Below are 20,066 nucleotides of genomic sequence, written 5' to 3'. Positions count from 1 at the left end.
GGCCCCGCGCTTCCGGCCGCCGCCGCACCGCGCACGCGCGACCCGCCCCGCTCTGCGCGGCCGACGGGCGCCGGGGCGGGGGTTTAAAGGCACGGCGGCGGCGGCACGGCAGGTGCGGGGTGCGGCGTGCGGCGGCGGGCTGGGCGCTGCGGCTGGGAAGGGGCGCGCCGGGGGACGGAGGGGCGGGGGTCCGGCGGACAGTCGGCCGGCCTGCCGGAGGGATCTTACGGACGCGCTCCGGTCGCGGTCGGGCTCGGGAACTCAGGAAGGCGGTTTCCCTTTGGGGGCCGTCCCGGGGAGCGCCTCGGCTCGCCCGTCTTTGGGCACCTGTCGGGGGCTTGTTTCTGGAGGCGGCAGCAGCCCGTGCTTCTAAGGGTCGTAAATGCGGTGTCCGGCTGCTGTGGGGCGGATGAGCGCTGCCCGGGGGTCTGTACTGCACGGACAGTGCCCCGCAGCCTCGCGTTCCCTTTCTAATACGTGTGCCTGCCCTCGTGGAGCTGGGGGACGTGCTTAGGGCCAGCCTGCAGCCACGCGGTGCGGCTGTGAGGGGTACCCGTGGCTGTGGTCACGCTGTGGGCTTTGTAAGTGCCGACCCTGTGCTTCAGGTACGGGGTGCGTCTGGCTGCAGCCTGTTGCAGCACGGGGGACCGAAGTTCTCTTCCCTGCTGTGCTCCATCCCTGCCTGACCGGTCCTCCTTGGTCCCGTGCTGAATCTGCGTGGCCCAGTCCGTGTGACCCGCTGACCTCGGCCCGGCACACGGCGCTTCAGAGGGGGCACGGTGTGGGTAAGGAGGGCGTTTTATGGCCTCTTGCAGCCACCTCGGAGCAAACAGAGCCTCGCCGGGCTGCCCCTCCTTCCTCCTGTCCGGTTACCTCTGCACAATGGATGCAGTGTGTGCCTGCAGCCTCCACCGCGAGCGTTGCCGTTGCACGGGCAGGCGCTTTATCCTCTCTGATCTCTCTGCTTCTCCCCCCTTCCCCTGAGGGTTTGTTTTCCAGCAGGCTGAGTTCAAAAAGGGCACGAGATACTGCTGGCAAGCAGCCCGGCGCTAAGCAAACCGCTTCAGTCAGAATTGCATGGATTAGACCCAACTTTCAGCTCACATGCAGCGCTACCTGGGGCTGCTCTGAAATGCAGCAGTGGAGATGCTGGCATGAGTGTCAAGGTGGGGTGAAGTGGCACCCAGAGCCTGAGACTGGTCAGGGGACAGCTCGTCCACAGTCTCTGCATGCTGCTGATGACTCTGGGGGCATATCCGGTGCAGACTGCTCTCCTTCAAGGAGACAATCTGGCCCTTCCAGACAGCAACTTGAGAGCCAGCTGCTTGAGGAGTCGGCTGGAGGCACCTTGTCCACAGCCAGAGGTGAAGCCTGATGCACGGTGTCCTTGAGCCACTCTGAATGGTAGCACCAGATAGCGTAGCTCATCCTGAGTGAGAGGCTCTTTGGCAGAGGATTCACTCCCTGCCCCACCCCTGCTTGTCCTGTCTGCCTTTCTGTCTCCCTCCTGCAGTGAGCGAATTTGGAGGACGGTTGGAGTACCATCGTGGTGCCTTTTTATGGTAAATAAGCTGCAAGGGAGCACTCGCTGCAGGAGGAGCTGCTGAGAGCCCACGAGATTGGAAATGATTTAAATTGCTTTGGTTTATAACATCCCTTGCGGGGGCAGAAGGTGAAAGGACGGGTTAAGGAGTGGTTTCTGCCCTGACTACCAGGAAGGATCTCTGAACAGCCCCATTCTTGCATTTACTGTTGGTTGGAGTGACAGAGGTTGGTGCTTACTGGAAATCCTCTGACTGAGGCCAAGTGGTTCCTATGCTCCAATGACGAGGGATACAAGCTCAGCAGTAATGGCAGGAAAAGAAGCAAACCCAAAAAGCACATGCTTTGCCAGCTCATCAGTGGGAGCCATGCTGAAGTCCAGCTTGCTTGACTGCCAGCAGTTTGCTCTTGGCTCAGAGCTGCCAGACTGCACCTCTGGGTGCAGACTGCCCACTTCTGGGGCAGCTGACCTCAGGCAAAGCATTGCTGTGGGGCTGGGACAGCACTCCCCAGCACTGGAGCTGGGACACAGGATAAGGCAGAATAGATTTAATGTATTGATGCATGATTGTGCCTTGGGAGGTTGGTACCTGGAGCAAGTTGGTGTTCTTCCAAGCCATGTCTTCCTGCTGCACTCCCACCAGCAGGGAAGGAGCCTAGCAGTGTGAAGTTTGGGGCATGGATCCTTCTCACCCTGGTGTGGGGTGGCCCTTCTGGCCCAGTCTCCCCTGCATGCCCTTCCAGCCCCACTCAGCTCTCATGCTGTGATGTCTATTTGATTTGCTTTTGGGTGAGCTCATCAGCCCTCTGGGATGGCTGGCTCCTAGTGTCTTGTGGGGAATCATTTCCAGAGATTATTTTGGTCCCTGACACATGAGCCCTGACAAGAATGGAAGGCTTGATGCACTCATAGCATCTCTGTGGGGGCACCTTTCAGGAGAGCCTCCAATCCCTGCCCAAATGAGGAGGTGGGCAGGGAACTGCAGCAGACTCTGGGGGTGGCAATTGCTGCTTGCCCCCTGCTCCCTTACAGCCTTCTGGGGACCAAAGGGCTGCACCAGCAGAGATGGTGATGGTGTGGTCCCTGTGTTCCCAGAGTGTTAATGGTGGTCCACTGGAAAGAAAAACCCAAATCAGCCAGGCTGAAAGGGAGGTTAAGTGAGCCTTCTGACTTGGAGGCATTTTCTTGCTGTTCCCTATCATGGTGCTGCTGCCCTTCCCAGCTTAGCTGAGACTTGGCACCTCTTCTTGGCTTCCCAGGAGGAACAACATGCCTGGCAATGTGCGCACAGCCTTGCTGTGAGATCATGGCTGCCTCCTGCTTCCAGATGCCTCTTCCAGAAAGCCATTTAGAGCCCTGGGCTGCTGCTTGGATAACTCCCTGCTCTGATTCATCAGCAGTGTGCAGTCTCTCCCATTGTATCCCAAATCAGACAGTGCTAAAGGCTGAGAGGCAAGAGGCAGTATCTTTTAATAACCATGTGATGCAGCTGGAAAAAAACTTCAGGACTTGTAGTTCTCTGGTGGCCTGGGTTAATGGGATGTTTGAGGGGGGGAAACTGGGATGACTCCAGGAACTTCAGTGCTGCTACAGGGACATTCCTGGCTGAGCAATGGCCACTGTGGGCTCCACCTTATCCGTCTGGGATTGCCACACCTGTACGGGGACCTTGCTCTTGATGGTGGGGCTGGGAGGATCCAGCTTGTTTGGCAGACATGTGCCCAGTTCTCCCTGCTAGCAATCACCTCTGCTGAAGGTGCCTTTGGTTGCCCAGCTCGCAGCTGTTGGAACTGCATGGCTTTGTTCCCAGCAGCTTCTGCTACTTCTTCCAGGTGGGTGCCTGAGGCTTGGCTCTTAGCTGCTGATACTGTGTGAGACTTGCAGAGCAGAGGTAGTATGAGGATTTGTTGCTGTAGGAGGGTTTTGCTGAGCACCAGCGTTGTGTTTCTTCACCAGAGTTACTTGGTTTTACTGCTTAAGTACAGGCTGTTGTGAGATTTATAGTGCTACTGGCCCTTTTTCAGACTGATGTTGTGTACCTTGTTCCCTGTGTGCTGTGGTACGGGACCTTGCTGAGATTAGATGGGTGCTGTGGGAGCTGTGCACTGCACTCTCATTTATCTGTTGCTTTGTGAAGCAGAAAGCAGGTCAGATAAACCAGGAAGATGTGTTAGTAAGTTTTACCATGGCTTGAAGATGCTTGTCCATCTGCTGTGGCAGGTAAGGGGTGCATGTGCCCAACCCCATGAGAGCCAGAGGGGTGTGTGTGGGCTGCTCCGCTCCAACATACACCCCTTTAAGTGGCTCTCTCTGTCCCCTTTTCTGCCTTTATCTTGTCTCTGGGCTGTGTGCCTGTCTGTACTCCTTACCCACCTCCAAACTGCCCAGGGTATGTTTCAGTGCTCAGGTTACTGAACGTGATAGTTAATCTCACTACCGTACAAGCTCAACACTTACTGCTGCCCTCGTTTGAGAGGGAGCCAGGGGGCTTGTGTTCCTCTCCCAACTCCTGCTAAAGAGTTGGTGTGAGGACTTGCACATGCTGTAATGGAGCATGGTGACACTGCCAGCACTTCTGAGTATGGCCCTTGTGTGGGTGCGGCATGTGCTACGGGATGCAGAAGTGCTCTAGGAGTGGATCTAGGAACATGCAGCACATGGATCGTTTCCCAGGGGCTGGTTGGGTAGCCTCAAATAGCACTGAGCTGTGCTGGGTAGCAAGCTAGGGAAAAGGGGCAGAATGAAAGCGTGAGATGGTGCTGCTGCTGGTTTATAATGCTCCTGGCTGTGCAAGGGCCTGTTGCCATAGCTCTTCTGTCCAGTAACTCTTCATGTGACTTCTGGTTTTCAGGTGACAGCAAGGTGCAAAACCCTCAAGCAGAGCTGGAATGTGCTCTGTGCATCTCAAGATGGGAATCTCTGCTTAGAGGGTGGTTTTCACAGCTGTCACTGCACCCTGCCAGCTTCTTCGGCTATTGCCAGGTACACCTACAACATTGAAGCTTCCAAAGGTTGGTAATCTTGCTTGCTGAGTAGATGAGTTACATGTGCTTGCTTTCTCCTGTCTCGATAGTTCTGTGCTAAATGTGGTAAACTGGGCGCAATTGGGTGGCACTACAGGCTTCCTCCCTGTTTGAATATGTGGGTGTTGAGGATGTGTGGGGAGGTCCTGGTAACAGTGCTGGCACTTGTAAGCCTCTGCAGGGAAAGACCAGATTCCTGCATGAATCTGGAAAAAAGTGTGCTCCTGTCTCTATTGCTGTCTCAGTTTAACTTTCCTTGAGAATATGCATCAGGATCTTCTTCACCAAACACCAGAGTGGGCTATTGCTTGTTTCTTATGTGGTGGGCAGTCAGGGACTGGGGCTGAGGAGCTGGAAGAAGATCTCTGCACCAAGGGAAATGGATGACACTCTTCTGATGGCTGAGAGCTTGTGCTGATATTCTGCTCTAGTAGCTTCTTTTCCCTCTGCCCCTACCCCAAGTGTTTCTTTGGGGCACTGTTCTCAGTCGCTGCCTCTCCTCCATCCCTCATTAGTGCAGGGCTTGGCATGCCAGCGGGAGGGGGCCTCAGCATGTCTGCGCCTTGATCGGATTTGTCAAGGCTCCTTCCCTTTTCTTCCTGTTCATTGAGGGCTGAAACAAAGCAAACAGAAAAGAGGAATTCCAAAGAATAGGAGTGAGGGAAGAGAGGGACGTGGGACTGACAGGCTGCCCCTTTTCTCCTTTGTCTGGTGGGGCAGAACAGGAGGCAGAGCATTTCAGGAGGTGAGACCTTTCCTGTTCCCAGCCATGCCACCAGCTGCCTTGCCCACAGTGCTGGGAGCAGTTGTGAGCTGCAGCCCAAAGCTCTTCTGACCCTACTGCCTGCTGGTTTTCCTTCTGAGGCTGTCCCTGTTATGTGCTAAAGGGCCACCAGTAAGGAACGAGGCTTGGGCCTACTGCCTTCTCTCAGTGTAGGCATGGTCTAGATAGAGCCTGAAGGGAACAGTGTTCCCTAACAAAGCCCATGCTTTGTCATGGGCTGTGTTAGAAAGGTTTCCCTCTTTACCTGTGCCAAGAAAGTTTCTCTGCTAGGTAGCTCCTAATGAGCCCAGCACAGAGCTACGTGTGCTGTGTGAGTGCCAGGGCAGCAAGACATCGGGCCCTCCCAGCATGGAGCCAGATAAGTGCCTGAACAAGGAACTTCTGTGCAGCCGGGTCTGGGAAGTAGAGACAAATGTGGCTTGGCACTTGTAGGGCTTCCCAGGAGGCAGGGACTCAGAGGTGAGTCCTGGTCAGCCAGGCTGGTCTGCCTCAGGTGCAATTTCACTTTGTCTTAATGGCCCTCACTCCCGCCTCTGCCATCCGTAGGATACTGTACAGGTTTCCTCTTCCCCTTGCCCTCGCTCTCACTAGGGCTTGGCTCATGGGAAGCAGCAGGATGTGAAGCAGACTTGGTGTTCAAATCCTTGAGGTGAAATACATCCTCGTGAATGACCCCCACGTAGCGCATCTTGCATGAAAGCTGCAAGGAACAGCATTTTAGCCACAGCCTCCATTCCTTTTCCTCCTTCCTTCTTGTTCTTTCCCTTCTGGCAATCTCTGTGCTCTGTGGTTTAATTAGAGAGCAAAGTAAAATGCTTACACTCCAAAATGTACAGATTAGGAGGTTACTAATCCTTTTCCTCAATGGGTGCTCACATCCTATCCAATCAGTTATTGAGTTCCTTCCCCAAAGTGGAAACCCAGCCAAACTCAAGGCCTCTACCTCTCCTCCTGCTTGGAGCACGGGAGGAAGAAGGGGGAGAGAAGAAGCAGGAGGGAATTGAGCTGTGGGCTTCTGCAGTCCTCAGGGTGGGTTCATAGTCAGCACTAGCTGTTCTCACTTCTTGAGCCTTGGCTATTTTGGGTGTTCTGGGAGCACTGAAGCAGGAGCTGTGATTTCCCTGCTTGCTGTTTGTCCACCAAAGCAGTTCTGCCAGGATGTTTCACTGCTGACCACAGAAACCTTTTCTTAATTTATTTTTGAGTGCTATCTTCCTGTTCTGATAGGGAGGAAAGGTGGGGGGGAGAACCACTGACAACGCTTTCTGGCAGAAGAAGCAACTGCTTCCCTGTACACGTGTTCTTGTGTGTTTATACACTGAATGAATCAGTCTGAGTCTACTGCTTTCCTTCTGTGTATACACCTCTCTCCATGTTCCCCGTTGTCAATCCTGCACTCTCATTCCCAAATTTGACTCTGATGGTCACCTGGTGGGCTGAGGTCTGTCCCACTCCTGTTGTGGGCTGGGTGTTGAAGAGGTTCTGGTGGATTGCGGAAGACTTGAGCTTTTGACCTGAACCACTCATCTGCTGCTTGGTTGAGTTGAGGCATGTGTTTTCTTCCCAGCCTTTGTCCTTTGCTGTGAAAGTTCAGGACTTAGCAGTGCAAGGAAACCCTGGGGGTGGGAGCAGAGTTAGCAGCACGATAAGATGGGGAGGAGTACTGGGGAGGGTTAGCATAGAGTTTGGGTTTCAGGGGCATTTTTGTCTCCCCTTTCCTTCAGGAACCACCTTCTTTGGATTCTTCACTTCCCATCTTTTTGCCCCTATCAGTTGCTTCCTTGTGTCCAGTTTGCAAAATACTCCCATGTAGGTTTAGTTTGCAGCTGAGTTTGCTGACTCTCAGACCAACTAACAGCAGTACTTCTGCAGCGTCAGAGCTAATTTGCAGTGTGTGTCTGTAGCTCAGGTATCACTTCAGGGCTATAAAATGCCCAGGGTACTCTGACTGGATGGCAGTATTGCTGCTTGGGTTTTTAACAGCCTCCCTTAAGGCAGGGCAGAGCTTGCCCCGAGCCATCCTCATTTTCTATTTATAGTGCAGTTGTTACATTCTTATGTGGCAAGCTCTACTTTCAGCCCTCCTTGGGCACTGAGGGCATCAATGCCACGAATAGCCCTGAGTGAAGATGTGGGAGTGGCTTTTGGAGCACAGCTCCGGGTTTGGGCCAGTCCCTGGTGGAAGAGGCCAGCTGTGAGCAGCTCTGCCTTGTGACGAGTGTCAGCCTCTTCTGTGCTGTCGTCCCTTTTCAAAAGGGATGCAAAGGGTCTGCCCTTGCTTTCCTCTGACATGATTTCAAGTGCCTGGTGGAATGGATTTGGGCACTGCAGGACGTGTTCAGCCCCAGTGAGGGACCAGTGAGTGTACTGGCCAAGGTCTGGAGAGCAGCTTGTGCAAGAAACCCTGCCTTGTATTTGTCTTTCAGCCAGTGGTGTGACCTCTTGGTACTCTGAACTGCTGTCTGCTAGGACAAGAGGATGTCTCTTCTCTGCTGTACTTGGTCATCCCTTGTACAGGGCCCTGTGAGTGCTTGCTACTCTTAGGAGAGCTCAGTCTGAGGTCTGAGAGGAGCCTGCAGTGGAGAGAGCATCAGCACCCTCCTTAGTGCTGCTGCTTAAGCACAGCTCCTGCTTCTGTTGCTCTCAGCTTGTCTGGAGAGCAGAGCTGAGCAAATAATTCATTGCTTCAGTGCCCAAAATGAAAGGCTGAAAGAAAATGAGAGGAACCAAAACCCCAGTTTGAGAGACATTTTTATCTTTTAAATGTAACAGAGCTCAATTGCAAGCAAACCAATGCAAAGTGAGACTTTTTGCTTGGAAAGCAAAGCATTTTGTTCTTGTCCAAAACTTGTAGTGAAGTAGCAAATATTTCAGAGCTGTCTACAAATTTCAGTTCTCAGTCAATAACTATTTAGCCATAAACGCCCAGCTCTGCCGGCAGTGAGATACTCTAAGCACCTGGGGCCTGGCTCAGAGTTGCACCCCTGGCATCTACCCAGGGTTGGTGGGGAGAAGGGATGTTTTGCATGGAAGGACATCTGCCAGTCCCTACCTTGATGAATGGGGATACGTCGCACACTGCTAGCTGGAAGTTTGAGGCATTGCTATGCACAGTGACATTCTCATCCCTTTGCTTTGTGGGACGTGGTGACCACTGTATGCTCCAGCATGGGCACTGCTAGAAGATGGCTTGCTAAGACAGACTTAGATAGAAGCTGGAGCTCCTGACTGCTGACCCTGCTGTTGCTTCTTAGCTCTTACCCCAGGAACTGCTGCTGTTTGCTGCATGCCTGCAACCATTAGGAGAGCCAGAGGAATCAGGAAATGGCCTAGTGAGCAGATTTCAGCGTCCGGAGACAGGGACACAGTGAACCTCGTGCATTCAGAGCTGGCCATTTAGCTGCAGCACAGTCATCAGCAAAATGCAGATATTAGAAACCTGATCCCAGCAGAGGGATGGGAGTTGGAGATCAGCCCAAATGCTTTTCCTCTTCTGTTTCAAGGAGCATACAGGATCTTTATGTCCCCTGTTGTACTGCTGCACAGAATCCAGGTTTGGTTCCTCTCCTCCTAGCTGTATTGGCCAGGAGAGCACATGATGATGTGATGTAGGCCTCTGTGTCCTGCTGATTCCCTTGCTGCGCAGAGGGACAAAAGTAGCATGTGCAGAGGCATGCAACCCAGGTGTGGCTGAAGGCTGTTGCCAGCTGGGTCCTTCCAGCCTCTCCACAGGCTTAGGAGTGAGAGCATATTGCTGACTGGGCTGGGTCTGGATGGCCCTATCATGCCTTGCCTGAGGGTGGTGGTGAAATGCACCTGCATAGCCTGCAAACATTGTGGGACATCTGGCAAACCTAAGCTTCCTGCACACTGCTCGCATGCTATGCTGTGACTCCTGGCTCCCTGTGCTTGCCCCACAGATCATGTAGCAGAACCTGGTGCCCAGCTGTGGGTAGGAACTTGGCTGTGTGCTCAGCTAGAGCAGGCTATGTCTAGCAGAGCCTCATGATCTGTGTTCCTGCCAGCAGAAACTGTTCCCTGATGTGTTCCTGAGCCTCACATGTGGAGAGGTAAGCAGTGAGGCATGTACGTGTGTCAGACTCAGTCTGGACTTGTTGGTTTCCTCGTGCTCTAGGAGAGAAAAGGAAATATTCTGGTGATGAAACTCCTTGCTTTGGCCAAGCTGGGAGCTTCAGCTAACATCCTTTGGGGGCTGTTAGCTCCTGTTCCCTGAGCAGTGTGCTCTTCTGTCAGAAAAGAGTGGCTTTTTCTGTGTGACCTTTGTGGAATAAAATGCATAAGAATGAGGCACAACTGAGGCACAGCTGAAGCAAGGAGGTGCTCATCTTAGTCAGAGCTTTCTCCATAGCTTGGTGGTTGTGGAGGGATGGCAACAGCATGTTCTTGTTTTACAGCCCATATTCTGGTGTCTCACCCTGTGACTTGATCCCATCTCTGGAATATGGTGACTGCTTTGCCACAGGTTGTTCTTCCCAAGGAGATATGGAGGTGAAATTCTCACTTCAGTTTCTCTTATCATAAGACTGGGAGAAGGAGGGGTGCAGTGGTAATCCGGAGCATGGGGCTTTAATCCTGCTTTCCTGGCCAAATTCCTTTCCGCCTCTGTACATTCCTGCAGCTGCTCCGCTCTGAGCTGCCTGTGTGGTATCTGCCGGCTGGTGCAGCCCTTGTCGCTTGGAGGAGGCATCTTGGAGATGTGAAGGGAGATGACCTCTGATTAATTGCAGCTGGGTGCTGCAGAGCAGTGATCTGCTGAACAAGGAGCCTGCCTGTCCCCTCTTTTTTACTCAGATGAGCAAAATAAATTGTTCCCTGTTGCCTCTCCTTAGAGACTTTCTTAATCTCTGTCTCTTTGCTGGGACTGGCCCAGCAGTTTTGCTTGTGCTGGGGGAAGGTGAGCCTTCGGCTTTCACATGACCTGTGCTAGCGCTCCCTAAACATTAACTCCTCACCTGACGAGGAGCAGGGAGTCAGGGACAGCAAAGGCTGGCTGGACTGAGCCAGAACAAGGGCACTGTGGGGCATGGTGGGCAGGTGCTGCTGCTGACTCCTCAGAGGTCAGGCAGGCATGTGTGGCTTTCCTCTCCACCCTTCCTAGTGGTGGTGGCTGAGGTATCTTCCCAGGCCTGGCAAGTTGGCGACCTCTGACTCCTGGGGTGGGAGGCCCTGCTGGGCCTGGAGCCCCGTGTCACCCGGCTATGACCCTTGTGTCACTGCAGGAGGTGGAGTTGAGGTGACCCCTATTGCAGCAACAGACTGGCCTTGAGGGGACCTTGAGCCCCTTTGTCCTGTGTGTCCTCATCCCTTCTGGAGCTGCCCTGCTCCTGTGAGAGGCATGGGGGAGGGAGGAGGGCAACCTGCTGTGGCCAGCACTTTGCCTCGCATCCTTGTGCTGGTTTTGGAAATGGAGAACAGTGCTACTGGGAAACAGCTCATCTTACCGGGGGCAGTGCTCATCTGGTGCGAGCAGGGAGGCTGAGTGAGGGAGGCTGGGGACAAGTGCCGGGGCTGCAGGTGTGGGTAGAACTGTGTGGGGAAGGTGTGAACGCTGCATGCAGACCAGTGCATGGTCCACACCACGGGCAGGGCCCTCCACACAGCGTACACTCACATGATGCTATGGCCACTGCTTCCCAGCGTGGGACTCAGTTGGGAGCTGTTTTGTGCTTTGCTCTCTCCACTGTGTGGGGGAGGAGAGGCTGTGTAATTGCCTTCCTGCTTGCCACCCCCTCCCACAGCCCTAAAGTTCCTACGTGATGGATAGCATGGGGTGGTCAGGCCCCGGGGCTGAGATCCGCTGGGGAGTGAAGGGAGAGCTCCTGCGGAGGGTACCGCTGGCTCAGGGGAGTGGGGCCCATGGGGGTTTCCTCTTGCTGCTGGGGCCAGGCTGGGCAGGAAGGTGCTGTTAAGGTGCTATTTATTACCTGCCTGTTCTGTCGGGAGCTCTGCAAAGACAAGCATAAGCCGGAGCAGGAGGTGAATGCATCTCCTGGGGCAGTGATTTCTGCACTGGCTGGGTGGGGACCAGGCCTCCCCAACCCTGCTCCATCTTCATAAGGCAGGCCTGTGCCTGCTACTGTAGCTGATGGGGTGGAGGACAATTTATATTTCGTTTCCTTTGCTATGCAGACATTTGCATCCCACTCCCTCCATGCTGCCACCCTGCTGTGCCTGCTCCCTGTGTGGTGGGAGGCAGAGAGCAGGAGCTCCTCCATCCGCTCTGTCCCAAGGGAAGGAGCTGCCTTTCCCAGCCCTGGGGCCAAGCACAGGGGAGCTGCAGGTAGAGGCAGTCTCTGCATAGTTAGCATTCCCAGCCCTGCCTCCCTCTCCTGCTGCCACTTCTGTGGGGTGCTGCGCTCCCAGGCTGCTGGGGCTGGAGGCCTGCCATGGGTGGGCAGCTCTGTTTCCTTCCTGCACCTGCAGCCTGTCCACATAGCACCTGCAGCCTGAGTGCTTGCAATCTCTGCTCTCCGAGCCATCGGGATGGCAGCTGAGCAGCCCACACCCCACACTTTGTGCCTCCTTCCCATGTGGGCAGCACAGCTCAGAGCTGTTTTCCAGCTTCCCCCCACAGATGGCACAGTGCCCTGCACCTGCCCTGGGAGAAGAAAAATCAGTTGGTTATGGGGTACCGAACCCTAACGCTGTCCTTATCTTGGCTGAAGAAGGGTGTGTGGGGCCTGGGATCAGGGAGGGAGTTGCAGGACAGCAGGCGGGTTTCTCCTGCCTGACTTAGGGCAGCTCAGTGCCCCAGTGTGGGGGGCTCTTGAGCAGCAAGTGAATTCAATCTGGTTTTGTTTGTTCTTTCCTCCTCTGAAAGGGGGGCCAGGGCTGGGCGTGCGGGTGGGGGGAGATCGGGTTTGAGAGCGGGAGGAGCTGGGGGGGAAGTGTCAGATCTGAAAGGGAGGAGTAAAGGGAGGATTGGGAAAGGCAGAGCCAGGAGGGAGTGCGGCAGCAGGCTGAGAGCCACTTGGGAGGCACTGGCAGGAGAAGGGGAAGGCAGGTAAGGGAATTGCTGCCTGGGGCAGGCAAGGGGCCATGTGGGGAGGGAGGGGCTGGGGATGCTGCAGCGCACAGACTCCTTGGGGCCTCTCTGCCCTGGGCCTGCTGCTGTCCTAGCCCCATTGCGTTCCCCAAAACTGCTGTGCCAGCCATGTGCTTATGTGCAGAGAGCACCGTTCCTTACTGGGAAGGTCCCCAGCACTACAGGCAAGTGGGGCAGAGGCCATGGGACAAGTGGGAGCAGTGGGGGCTGTCCCTTCTTTGTTGGCATGGAGGTCTCTTTCCCATCGGTTGTTTTTTTGGGCAGCTCAGCGCCTGCTGGTCTCCTTCTGCTCTCCTGACTCCCCCTTTTGCGCAGTGAGCCCAGCACAAAGTTTGAGGGTCCCCTGGTGCACAGATGGGGTGGTGGAGATGGATCTGTAGGACAGGTCATGAGCTGGTGGCAGTGTGTGGAGCCCTAGGAAATGCTGAAGTTCCTCACCAAGGTCCTGCAGGGTGAAGGGACCTGTGCCCGCTGGGTGCCTCAGTTCCCACCATACCTGTGGGAGCGGTTCCTGCATTGGTACCGCATCCCCTCACCCAGGTGGTGTCCTCCCAGGCTGCCCGCCTCATCCAGAGGCCTTCTGGTATCTGCACATCAATAGGCTCTGGAGTGCATGGAGGGAGGGGAGTGGAAGAGGCCCTAATCCGGCCCATTCATCCGAGAGGCAGCGCGGGCTTTTGTGGCGCCTTCAGATGCTGGGCCAGGCAGGGGATGGGGGAGATTGGTGGTTTCTTGCTTTGTGAGACCTTTGTCTGCCCCATGCCACTGGCTCCTAAAGGAAGTCACAGGGCAGTGCTTTTTGAGGCTATCTTTCTGTCCCTGCGTTTGACCTGGGAAGTGACGCAGTTTCTCCACCTCTTTCTTCCTATGTAAAAAGGATTGCTTGTGTTCAGAGAGCAGGAGCCCTGCAGGTGCCTCCAGGTGCATGTGTGGGCATAGCGGTGCTTCCCCCATTGGGCTGGGACGTGGGGACAAAGCAGATAGTGTGGTGCCATGGAGCAGCATCTCAGAGTGGTGAGAGCAGCGTGCCCAAGTCCCCTCTGCTTCCCCCACCCTCTCCAGCCACCCCCAGGCTGTGTGTTCCTTTAAGCTGATGCTCCAGACTGCTTGGAATCTTTCTAGTGTGACACCAAACTTCACTAGGGCAGGTAGCTGCATTCAGCCTGAGGAGAAAGTGGAGGCATTTGACCTGCTGGGATCTTGGGAGGGGACAAGGGATGCCACTGGAGTTCCCCCATGTCCCTGCTGGCAGGAGGGCTGGGAAGGCAGCCAGTGGGCTGGGCTGGGGCTCCTCGCTTATCTCAGCATGGGCTGAGCTCCCTGGCAGCACAGCTTGCCCAGCCCAGCCATGTCCTTCAGGCTTTGCCTCAAGTGCAGTGGGGGAGGGCTCTGCTCTCCCTCCTAAGGGCAGGCACTGGGAAGCGTCCAGAACCAGGGATCTTACACCCAGAGGATGCTGAGGGCTGTTGGTGACCCTGCTCTCTGCTTCCCTGTCTTTCCAGGCTCTAGGATGCTGGGGCCAGCCAGACTAGGCCTGCCCACCTGATCCTTGGCACCCACTCCCGCCAGCCCATCATGTTGTGCTCCTGGCGTGTCAAGCTGAAGCTGCTGCTCGCTACCGTCACCCTTGCCGTCCTCCTCTCCTGGCTCTACCTCTTCGTGGGCAGCCTTGAATGTGAGTGGATCTTTCTCCCTCAGTTCCTCGGAAGATCCCCAGCACAGAGTGGGCTGGAGAGGCCAAGGCCATGGGAGGGCTGCAGTATGGCTGGGGTGTACTGGTCTTTAGAGCCCCAGGGGTTTTCCAGGGGATTGCTGGAGCAGAGCTGTGACGCTGGGCACGTGGGGTGTCCTAGGACCTCTCTGATCAGGTTGGGGCTCTGCCCCCATTCCCACGCAGTCTCTTCTGGCTTACCACTGCCCTCTTGCCATGCCCACGTGTCCCACCCCATGTCCCCTCCTATGTCCCCGCAGACGGCCGCTTTCTCCTGCTGCCGCCATGCCTGGGCGAGCAGCCGAGTCGGGATGTGGAGCGGGAGGCACTGGCCTCGCAGGTGCGCCGAGTGGAGGAGGAAAACCAGCAGCTCCGCATGCAGCTTGGCCAGGTGCAGGTGGAGGGCAGCAATGGCATCCCGCAGTGGGGGGCCTCTGCTGAGGATGGGCCCCCCCTTGGAGGTGAGAGGAACAACCGCACGGCCTGCCCCAAGCAGTGGATGGTGCACAAGTGTGAGGTGGGTGGCACAGCCAACAGGGCTGCTCAGAGGGAGCTGGGGCTCTGACTGTCCTTTGCAGGAAGAAGCCAGTCTCAAAAAAGCAATGTTTGTCTCTGGGCAGCTCCTGCACATTGCAATTGTGTGTGCTGGACACAACGCCAGCCGAGATGTGGTCACCCTGGTGAAATCCATCCTCTTCCACAGGTAACGGGGATGTGCTGTGCCAGAGGCCTGATGGTTTGGGGTTCCCAGATATGCTATAGGGAATGCAGTGCTGGAGGAGAGAGGCTCTAAGTTCTCTCTCTGCCTCCTGTGTCATTTCTGAGACTTAAAAGGACAGAGGGTAGTTGTATTCCCAAGGGTGTGATTTTTCTCTGTGTGCTTGATGTCTGTCCCCTGCCACGGTGGGAGAGATGGGGACCATGTCCGCTTCCTCCTGCTGTGGTGCTGAGTGCCGCTGCATTGCCCTTGGCAGGAAAAACCCCCTCCACTTTCACTTCATCACGGATTCAGTGGCCCACCAGATCCTCCAGACGCTCTTCCAGTCCTGGATGGTGCCTTCCATCCACGTCAGTTTCTACAACGCCGATGATTTGAAGGCAGGCACTCTCCCCACTCTGCATTCTCCTCGCTTTCTATCCCACCTGGGTGCTTGGAGGGTCCCAGGGGAGTGGCAGAGAGAGTGGGAGGGAGATTGTTAATGCTTTTTCCTGGTTCCACAACCCTGTTGTGCCCCTCTGCTGGCCTCCTGTGTATGAGAACATGGCTCTCCTGCCCAAGCAGGAAGGGCCCACCCGTGCCCAGCCCTGAGGCCATGTCACCTTGCAGCCAGAGGTGTCGTGGATCCCCAACAAGCACTACTCTGGCATCTACGGGCTGATGAAGCTGACTCTCACCAAGGCACTGCCCTCCAACCTCTCCAAGGTCATCGTCTTGGACACTGACATCACCTTCGCCACTGACATTGCTGAGCTCTGGGCTGTCTTCGGGAAGTTCTCTGGTGAGGACGGGGAGCCTTTGGGACCCACTGGAGATCTGACAGGGCCTGCTGCCACATCAGCATGGTGGTCCCCATCAGCTTCAGCAGTAATGTAGAGAGTTTGCTTGCACCTTCCAAACTTGTAGATGTGCGCCACATGTATGTCCCTCTCTTTCCTCAGAAAAGCAGGTGATTGGGCTAGTAGAGAACCAAAGTGACTGGTATTTGGGCAACCTCTGGAAGAACCACAAACCATGGCCAGCACTGGGACGTGGCTTCAACACGGGTGAGTGAGAGTTGTTAAAATGGCTCCTGCACTCTGACAGAAAACCCAGCTGGGGCAGTGTGAGTGGGGAGGCTGGGGAAGGCTGACGTGGGCATGTGGAGCTGCTACAGCATCCTGGAGATTGCGTGCAAAGAAGTGGCATGTCCCAGAGGCTGGAGGCATGCAGGCTGCCGTGCTCCACTGGTGGACCTAGCATCCTCTTTCCTGGCATCCAGGGGTGATCCTGCTCTTGCTGGACCGTCTGCGTCGCCTGGGCTGGGAGCAGATGTGGCGGCTGACAGCAGAGCGGGAGCTCATGAGCATGCTTTCCACCTCGTTGGCTGATCAGGTAAGGCCTCCAGGGTGGCCAGCCCTTCTGTGTTCCCAGAGCAGTGCTGTCATATGGGGGCCATACTGTCCCCTTTATCCTCCTCTGCACTTGTCATTCTCTCTCCTAGGACATCTTTAATGCAGTGATCAAGCAGAACCCCGCCCTGGTGTATCGGCTCCCGTGCTTCTGGAATGTGCAGCTCTCTGATCATACCCGCTCAGAGCTGTGCTACACTGAGGTCTCAGATCTCAAGGTGGGTAGATTTTTGTGGCATTTGAAGCAGAATCACAGATTCTCCTATGAGGAGCCCTGTACTCTTCCTACTAGATGCTTCTGCCATATAGGAGACAGGGTGAAGGACCCAGAGATCTTTGGCAGTCAACAATGGTGTTTTGGGGCTTTGGGGAGCATTGAGTGCTGCTGACTTCCCCTTTGCAGCATGATATACCATTGCTCCCAGGTAATCCACTGGAACTCGCCCAAGAAGCTGCGGGTGAAGAACAAGCATGTGGAGTTCTTCCGCAACCTCTACCTGACCTTCCTGGAGTATGATGGGAACCTGCTGCGCAGGGAGCTCTTTGGCTGTGCCAGTCTCCCCAGCCCGCCCAGCGACCAGGTGAGGCTGACTGCAGCTCTGTCCTGGCCCAGGCCACGGGACAGGCAAAGATGTCGGCAGCTCCCCGTGCTCCCCCCTGAGTCTCCCACCGTGCCTCACCTTTGCGGTGTTGCAGCTGCAGCAGGCACTCGAGGAGCTGGATGAGGATGATCCCTGCTATGATTTCCGCCGGCAGCACCTCACGCAGCACCGCGTCCACCTGTTCTTCCTGCAGTACGAGTTCCTGGCCCTTCCCAACCCCACTGATGTCACCCTCGTGGCCCAGCTCTCCATGGACAGGTACTTACCAGTGGGGTTGATGGGGGGGTTGGGTTCCCCCTCCACTGCCTCTGGGCTGACTTTACAACTCAGGAGCTACATGGGCTCTGTAACATGGGCTGCTCACCCTCACACCAGAGCACTGCAGAAGGAGCAGCAAGCAGCCTCTTTTGGGAGCAGTAATTCCCTCCGCTCTCTCCTGGGCTCGGATGGCTTGCAGTTTTCTGACAGCCCTTAGTTCTGGATCTGACCAGGTTCCCACAAGGCAGGGCTCCCACTCACACAGTGCTCTCTGCTCTGCAGGCTGCAGATGTTGGAGGCCATCTGCAAACACTGGGCTGGCCCCATCAGCCTGGCGCTGTACATGTCGGACGCGGAGGCCCAGCAGTTCCTGCGCTACGCCCAGGCCTCGGAGGTGCTGAGTGCCCGTCGCAATGTCGCCTATCACATCGTCTACAAGGAGGGGCAGTTCTACCCTATCAACCTCCTGCGCAACGTGGCCTTGACCAACACACAGACGCCGTATGTCTTTCTGACTGACATTGACTTCCTGCCGATGTATGGCCTCTACGATTACCTCAGGTAAGGAGTTTGCAGGACGTGCCCCAGACAGCCGTTTTTTATGTGTAGAAATGGGTTGTTTTCTGCTCAATCTTGTGATTCTGTCCTTGATTTTATCAGACAGCAGTGGATCAGGAAGGAGAAGTGGCTGTGAGGCCTCAAACTCCTGTATGGCAGCACTGTGTGGTGTCTGAACGCATTAATCCTTTTATGGAACTGTGGGTGGGCTGGTGGGGCTGATGAAGGGGAATTAGGAATGGGGCTGTAGCCACAGCTGATGGCCACAGAAGCCTCATGCTCTTTCTACCTTTGTAGGAACTCCATCCAGCAGCTGGAGTTGCCTCACAGGAAGGCAGCTCTCATTGTGCCGGCATTTGAGACACTGCACTACCGCCTGACCTTCCCCAAATCCAAAGCAGAACTGCTCTCCATGCTGGACATGGGCTCCCTCTACACCTTCAGGTAAGTCCTGGAGCTCCCTGCCACCCCAAAGACTGCCACACCCAGCAGAAGCCAGTCTGGTACCCTTGTGCCTTGGGGCCATAGAGCGGCCACTTTTCCTGGTGTCTCACTTCCATTTCTCCTCACAGGTACCACGTGTGGCCAAAAGGCCATGCCCCAACTGACTATGCCAAATGGCGAACAGCCACCGTACCGTACCGTGTGGCGTGGCAGCCAGACTTTGAGCCTTACGTTGTAGTGAGGCGAGACTGCCCAAAGTACGATCAGCGGTTCGTGGGCTTCGGCTGGAACAAGGTGTCCCACATCATGGAGCTGGATGCGCAGGTAGGTGCTGGGGCCACAGCCGGGCAGTGAGGTGTTGGTATCGGTGCTGATGGTGACAGTTGCCGCTCTGTCCCCAGGAGTACGAGCTGCTGGTACTGCCCAATGCCTTCATGATCCACATGCCCCACGCTCCCAGCTTCGACATCTCCAAGTTTCGCCTGAATGCTGGGTACCGGGGCTGTCTACAAACGCTGCGGGAGGAATTCCACCAGGATCTGTCGCGGAGATATGGGGCTGCTGCACTCAAATACCTCACTGCCGAGAGGAACCTCTGACACCTGGGGACAGTGGGTGCAGGGTGCTGGTAGCAGGTGGAGAAGGGAGGGTGCGGGGCCTCCTCCTGCCCCAGCTCACCTCTTAGCCTTGCCCAAGGGATCTGATTCACAATGGGATGTCTGTAGATAAGAGGGAGGATGCCAGCTGTGAGATCAGGCAGCGTCTGTGGGTTGAGTTGCTGCAGTGTGGCCCAGGGTTTGTTCAGATCAATCCTGCGTTAACAGGGGAGCTTCCACTGTGCCGGGGGACTGGTCTTCCCATCCCTAGTTCTAGCAGATATCAGTTCACAGCCTTTGTTAGCTCACCTCAGCCCAGGGCCTGGCCTCGAGAGGCTCTAGAGCTGCACTTTTCCCTGCTCTGCTCCTCTCTGCAGTCCCAGTTTGCAAACCTACGCACATCCCTGGAGCTTTGGCGAGTGGGAGATGGCTATGTGGACCATCCTCTTGCATCATTTGTGGAGCAAGGCCTCGGAAGAGGCCTCCTGATGCTCTAGGAGCCGAGGCTAGAGATCACTAGGAACTGTGGAGTCCTGGCTTAACCTTGGACTAAGGCTGGCTCCCCATCCACGTGGATGCAGAGTCTCTCCTGGGCTGGCCCAGCTCTAAGTGAAAGCAGTCTGGTGCTTGGTACAATCCTTCTGCCATTGTGGTGGGTGGGATAGCTTCACAGGGGGTCTGTGCTCCTGTGGAAGAATTAGTGGCAGGGACCCCAGTGCCTCCCTGACTCCTGGCAGTGCCAAGGCTGCCACCAACAATCAGGGATGGGATGGGACTGACCCCAGGGAGGCCGTAGCTGAGCACCATGGTCCCTGCAGTGGGAGCAGCATGGCTGGCTCTGCTCTGCAGCTGTACACACTGGAGCACAGAGGATGTGTTGCTTTCCTCATGCTATTTAAATTATTTATACTTTTCTCGTAAGAATTCAGTGGTTAGGGTGTCATGGTCCGGTGTTTTTTTGTTTTGTTTTGTTTTTTTAAGCCTTTCTTGCACCTGGATGATTTTGCTGCTGGCACTGGAGCAGCTCCAGGCCCGGGGCTGCTGCAACCTATGCTGTTCTCTTAGCATTATTCTGGTCTGCAAGAGCTAGAGCTGTGCAGGTGTGAAGATTTCCGTCCTTAGTGGGAACGGCCAGGAGGAGCCACACAAATCACATTGTCTGGGAAGGGCACAAGCGCCTCTTGCTTATTCTCTCTTTTTAATTTAATTTTTAAATTAAAGCTTTTTTATTCTTTTTCATATCCTTGTTAGAACTGTGTGGTTATTAATGCTTTCTGCAGTGAGCCTGCACAAGCACGAGGGAGCAGGCTCGTAGAAGTGATCTTGGTGTCACTGCTCAGTGGGTGAGCCCTGACATGGGCCAGTGGTAGAT

At 55.5% G+C, this 20,066-nt stretch overlaps 1 protein-coding gene across 8 annotated transcripts; it reads left to right on the top strand.

The window, feature by feature from the left end:
• Nucleotides 1–6: 6 nt before the first annotated feature.
• On the top strand, nucleotides 7–19,933 carry LARGE2 (LARGE xylosyl- and glucuronyltransferase 2). 8 transcript variants are annotated; one of them, XM_085224738.1, is made up of 18 exons: nucleotides 7–112; nucleotides 4,395–4,554; nucleotides 9,271–9,420; nucleotides 9,766–9,859; nucleotides 13,919–14,091; nucleotides 14,388–14,644; nucleotides 14,748–14,830; nucleotides 15,102–15,225; nucleotides 15,455–15,626; nucleotides 15,787–15,891; nucleotides 16,107–16,219; nucleotides 16,329–16,454; nucleotides 16,662–16,817; nucleotides 16,933–17,096; nucleotides 17,379–17,657; nucleotides 17,952–18,098; nucleotides 18,227–18,422; nucleotides 18,500–19,933. In XM_085224738.1, the coding sequence occupies exons 5-18, from the start codon at nucleotides 13,992–13,994 to the stop codon at nucleotides 18,695–18,697; spliced, it is 2,220 nt and encodes a 739-aa protein (XP_085080864.1). In that variant the 5' UTR covers nucleotides 7–112; nucleotides 4,395–4,554; nucleotides 9,271–9,420; nucleotides 9,766–9,859; nucleotides 13,919–13,991; the 3' UTR covers nucleotides 18,698–19,933. The 8 variants fall into 8 exon arrangements, with proteins under 8 accessions (XP_085080864.1, XP_085080865.1, XP_085080866.1 ...); XM_085224739.1 differs by lacking the exon at nucleotides 9,271–9,420; XM_085224740.1 differs by lacking the exon at nucleotides 9,766–9,859.
• Nucleotides 19,934–20,066: the final 133 nt, after the last annotated feature.

This window comes from Meleagris gallopavo, chromosome 5, assembly GCF_905368555.1.
Source record: "Meleagris gallopavo chromosome 5, MGAL_WU_HG_1.1, whole genome shotgun sequence".
NCBI lineage: Eukaryota > Metazoa > Chordata > Aves > Galliformes > Phasianidae > Meleagris > Meleagris gallopavo.
Note: the sequence above shows the minus strand (reverse complement) of the source record. Positions and strands in the feature narration are given on the sequence as shown.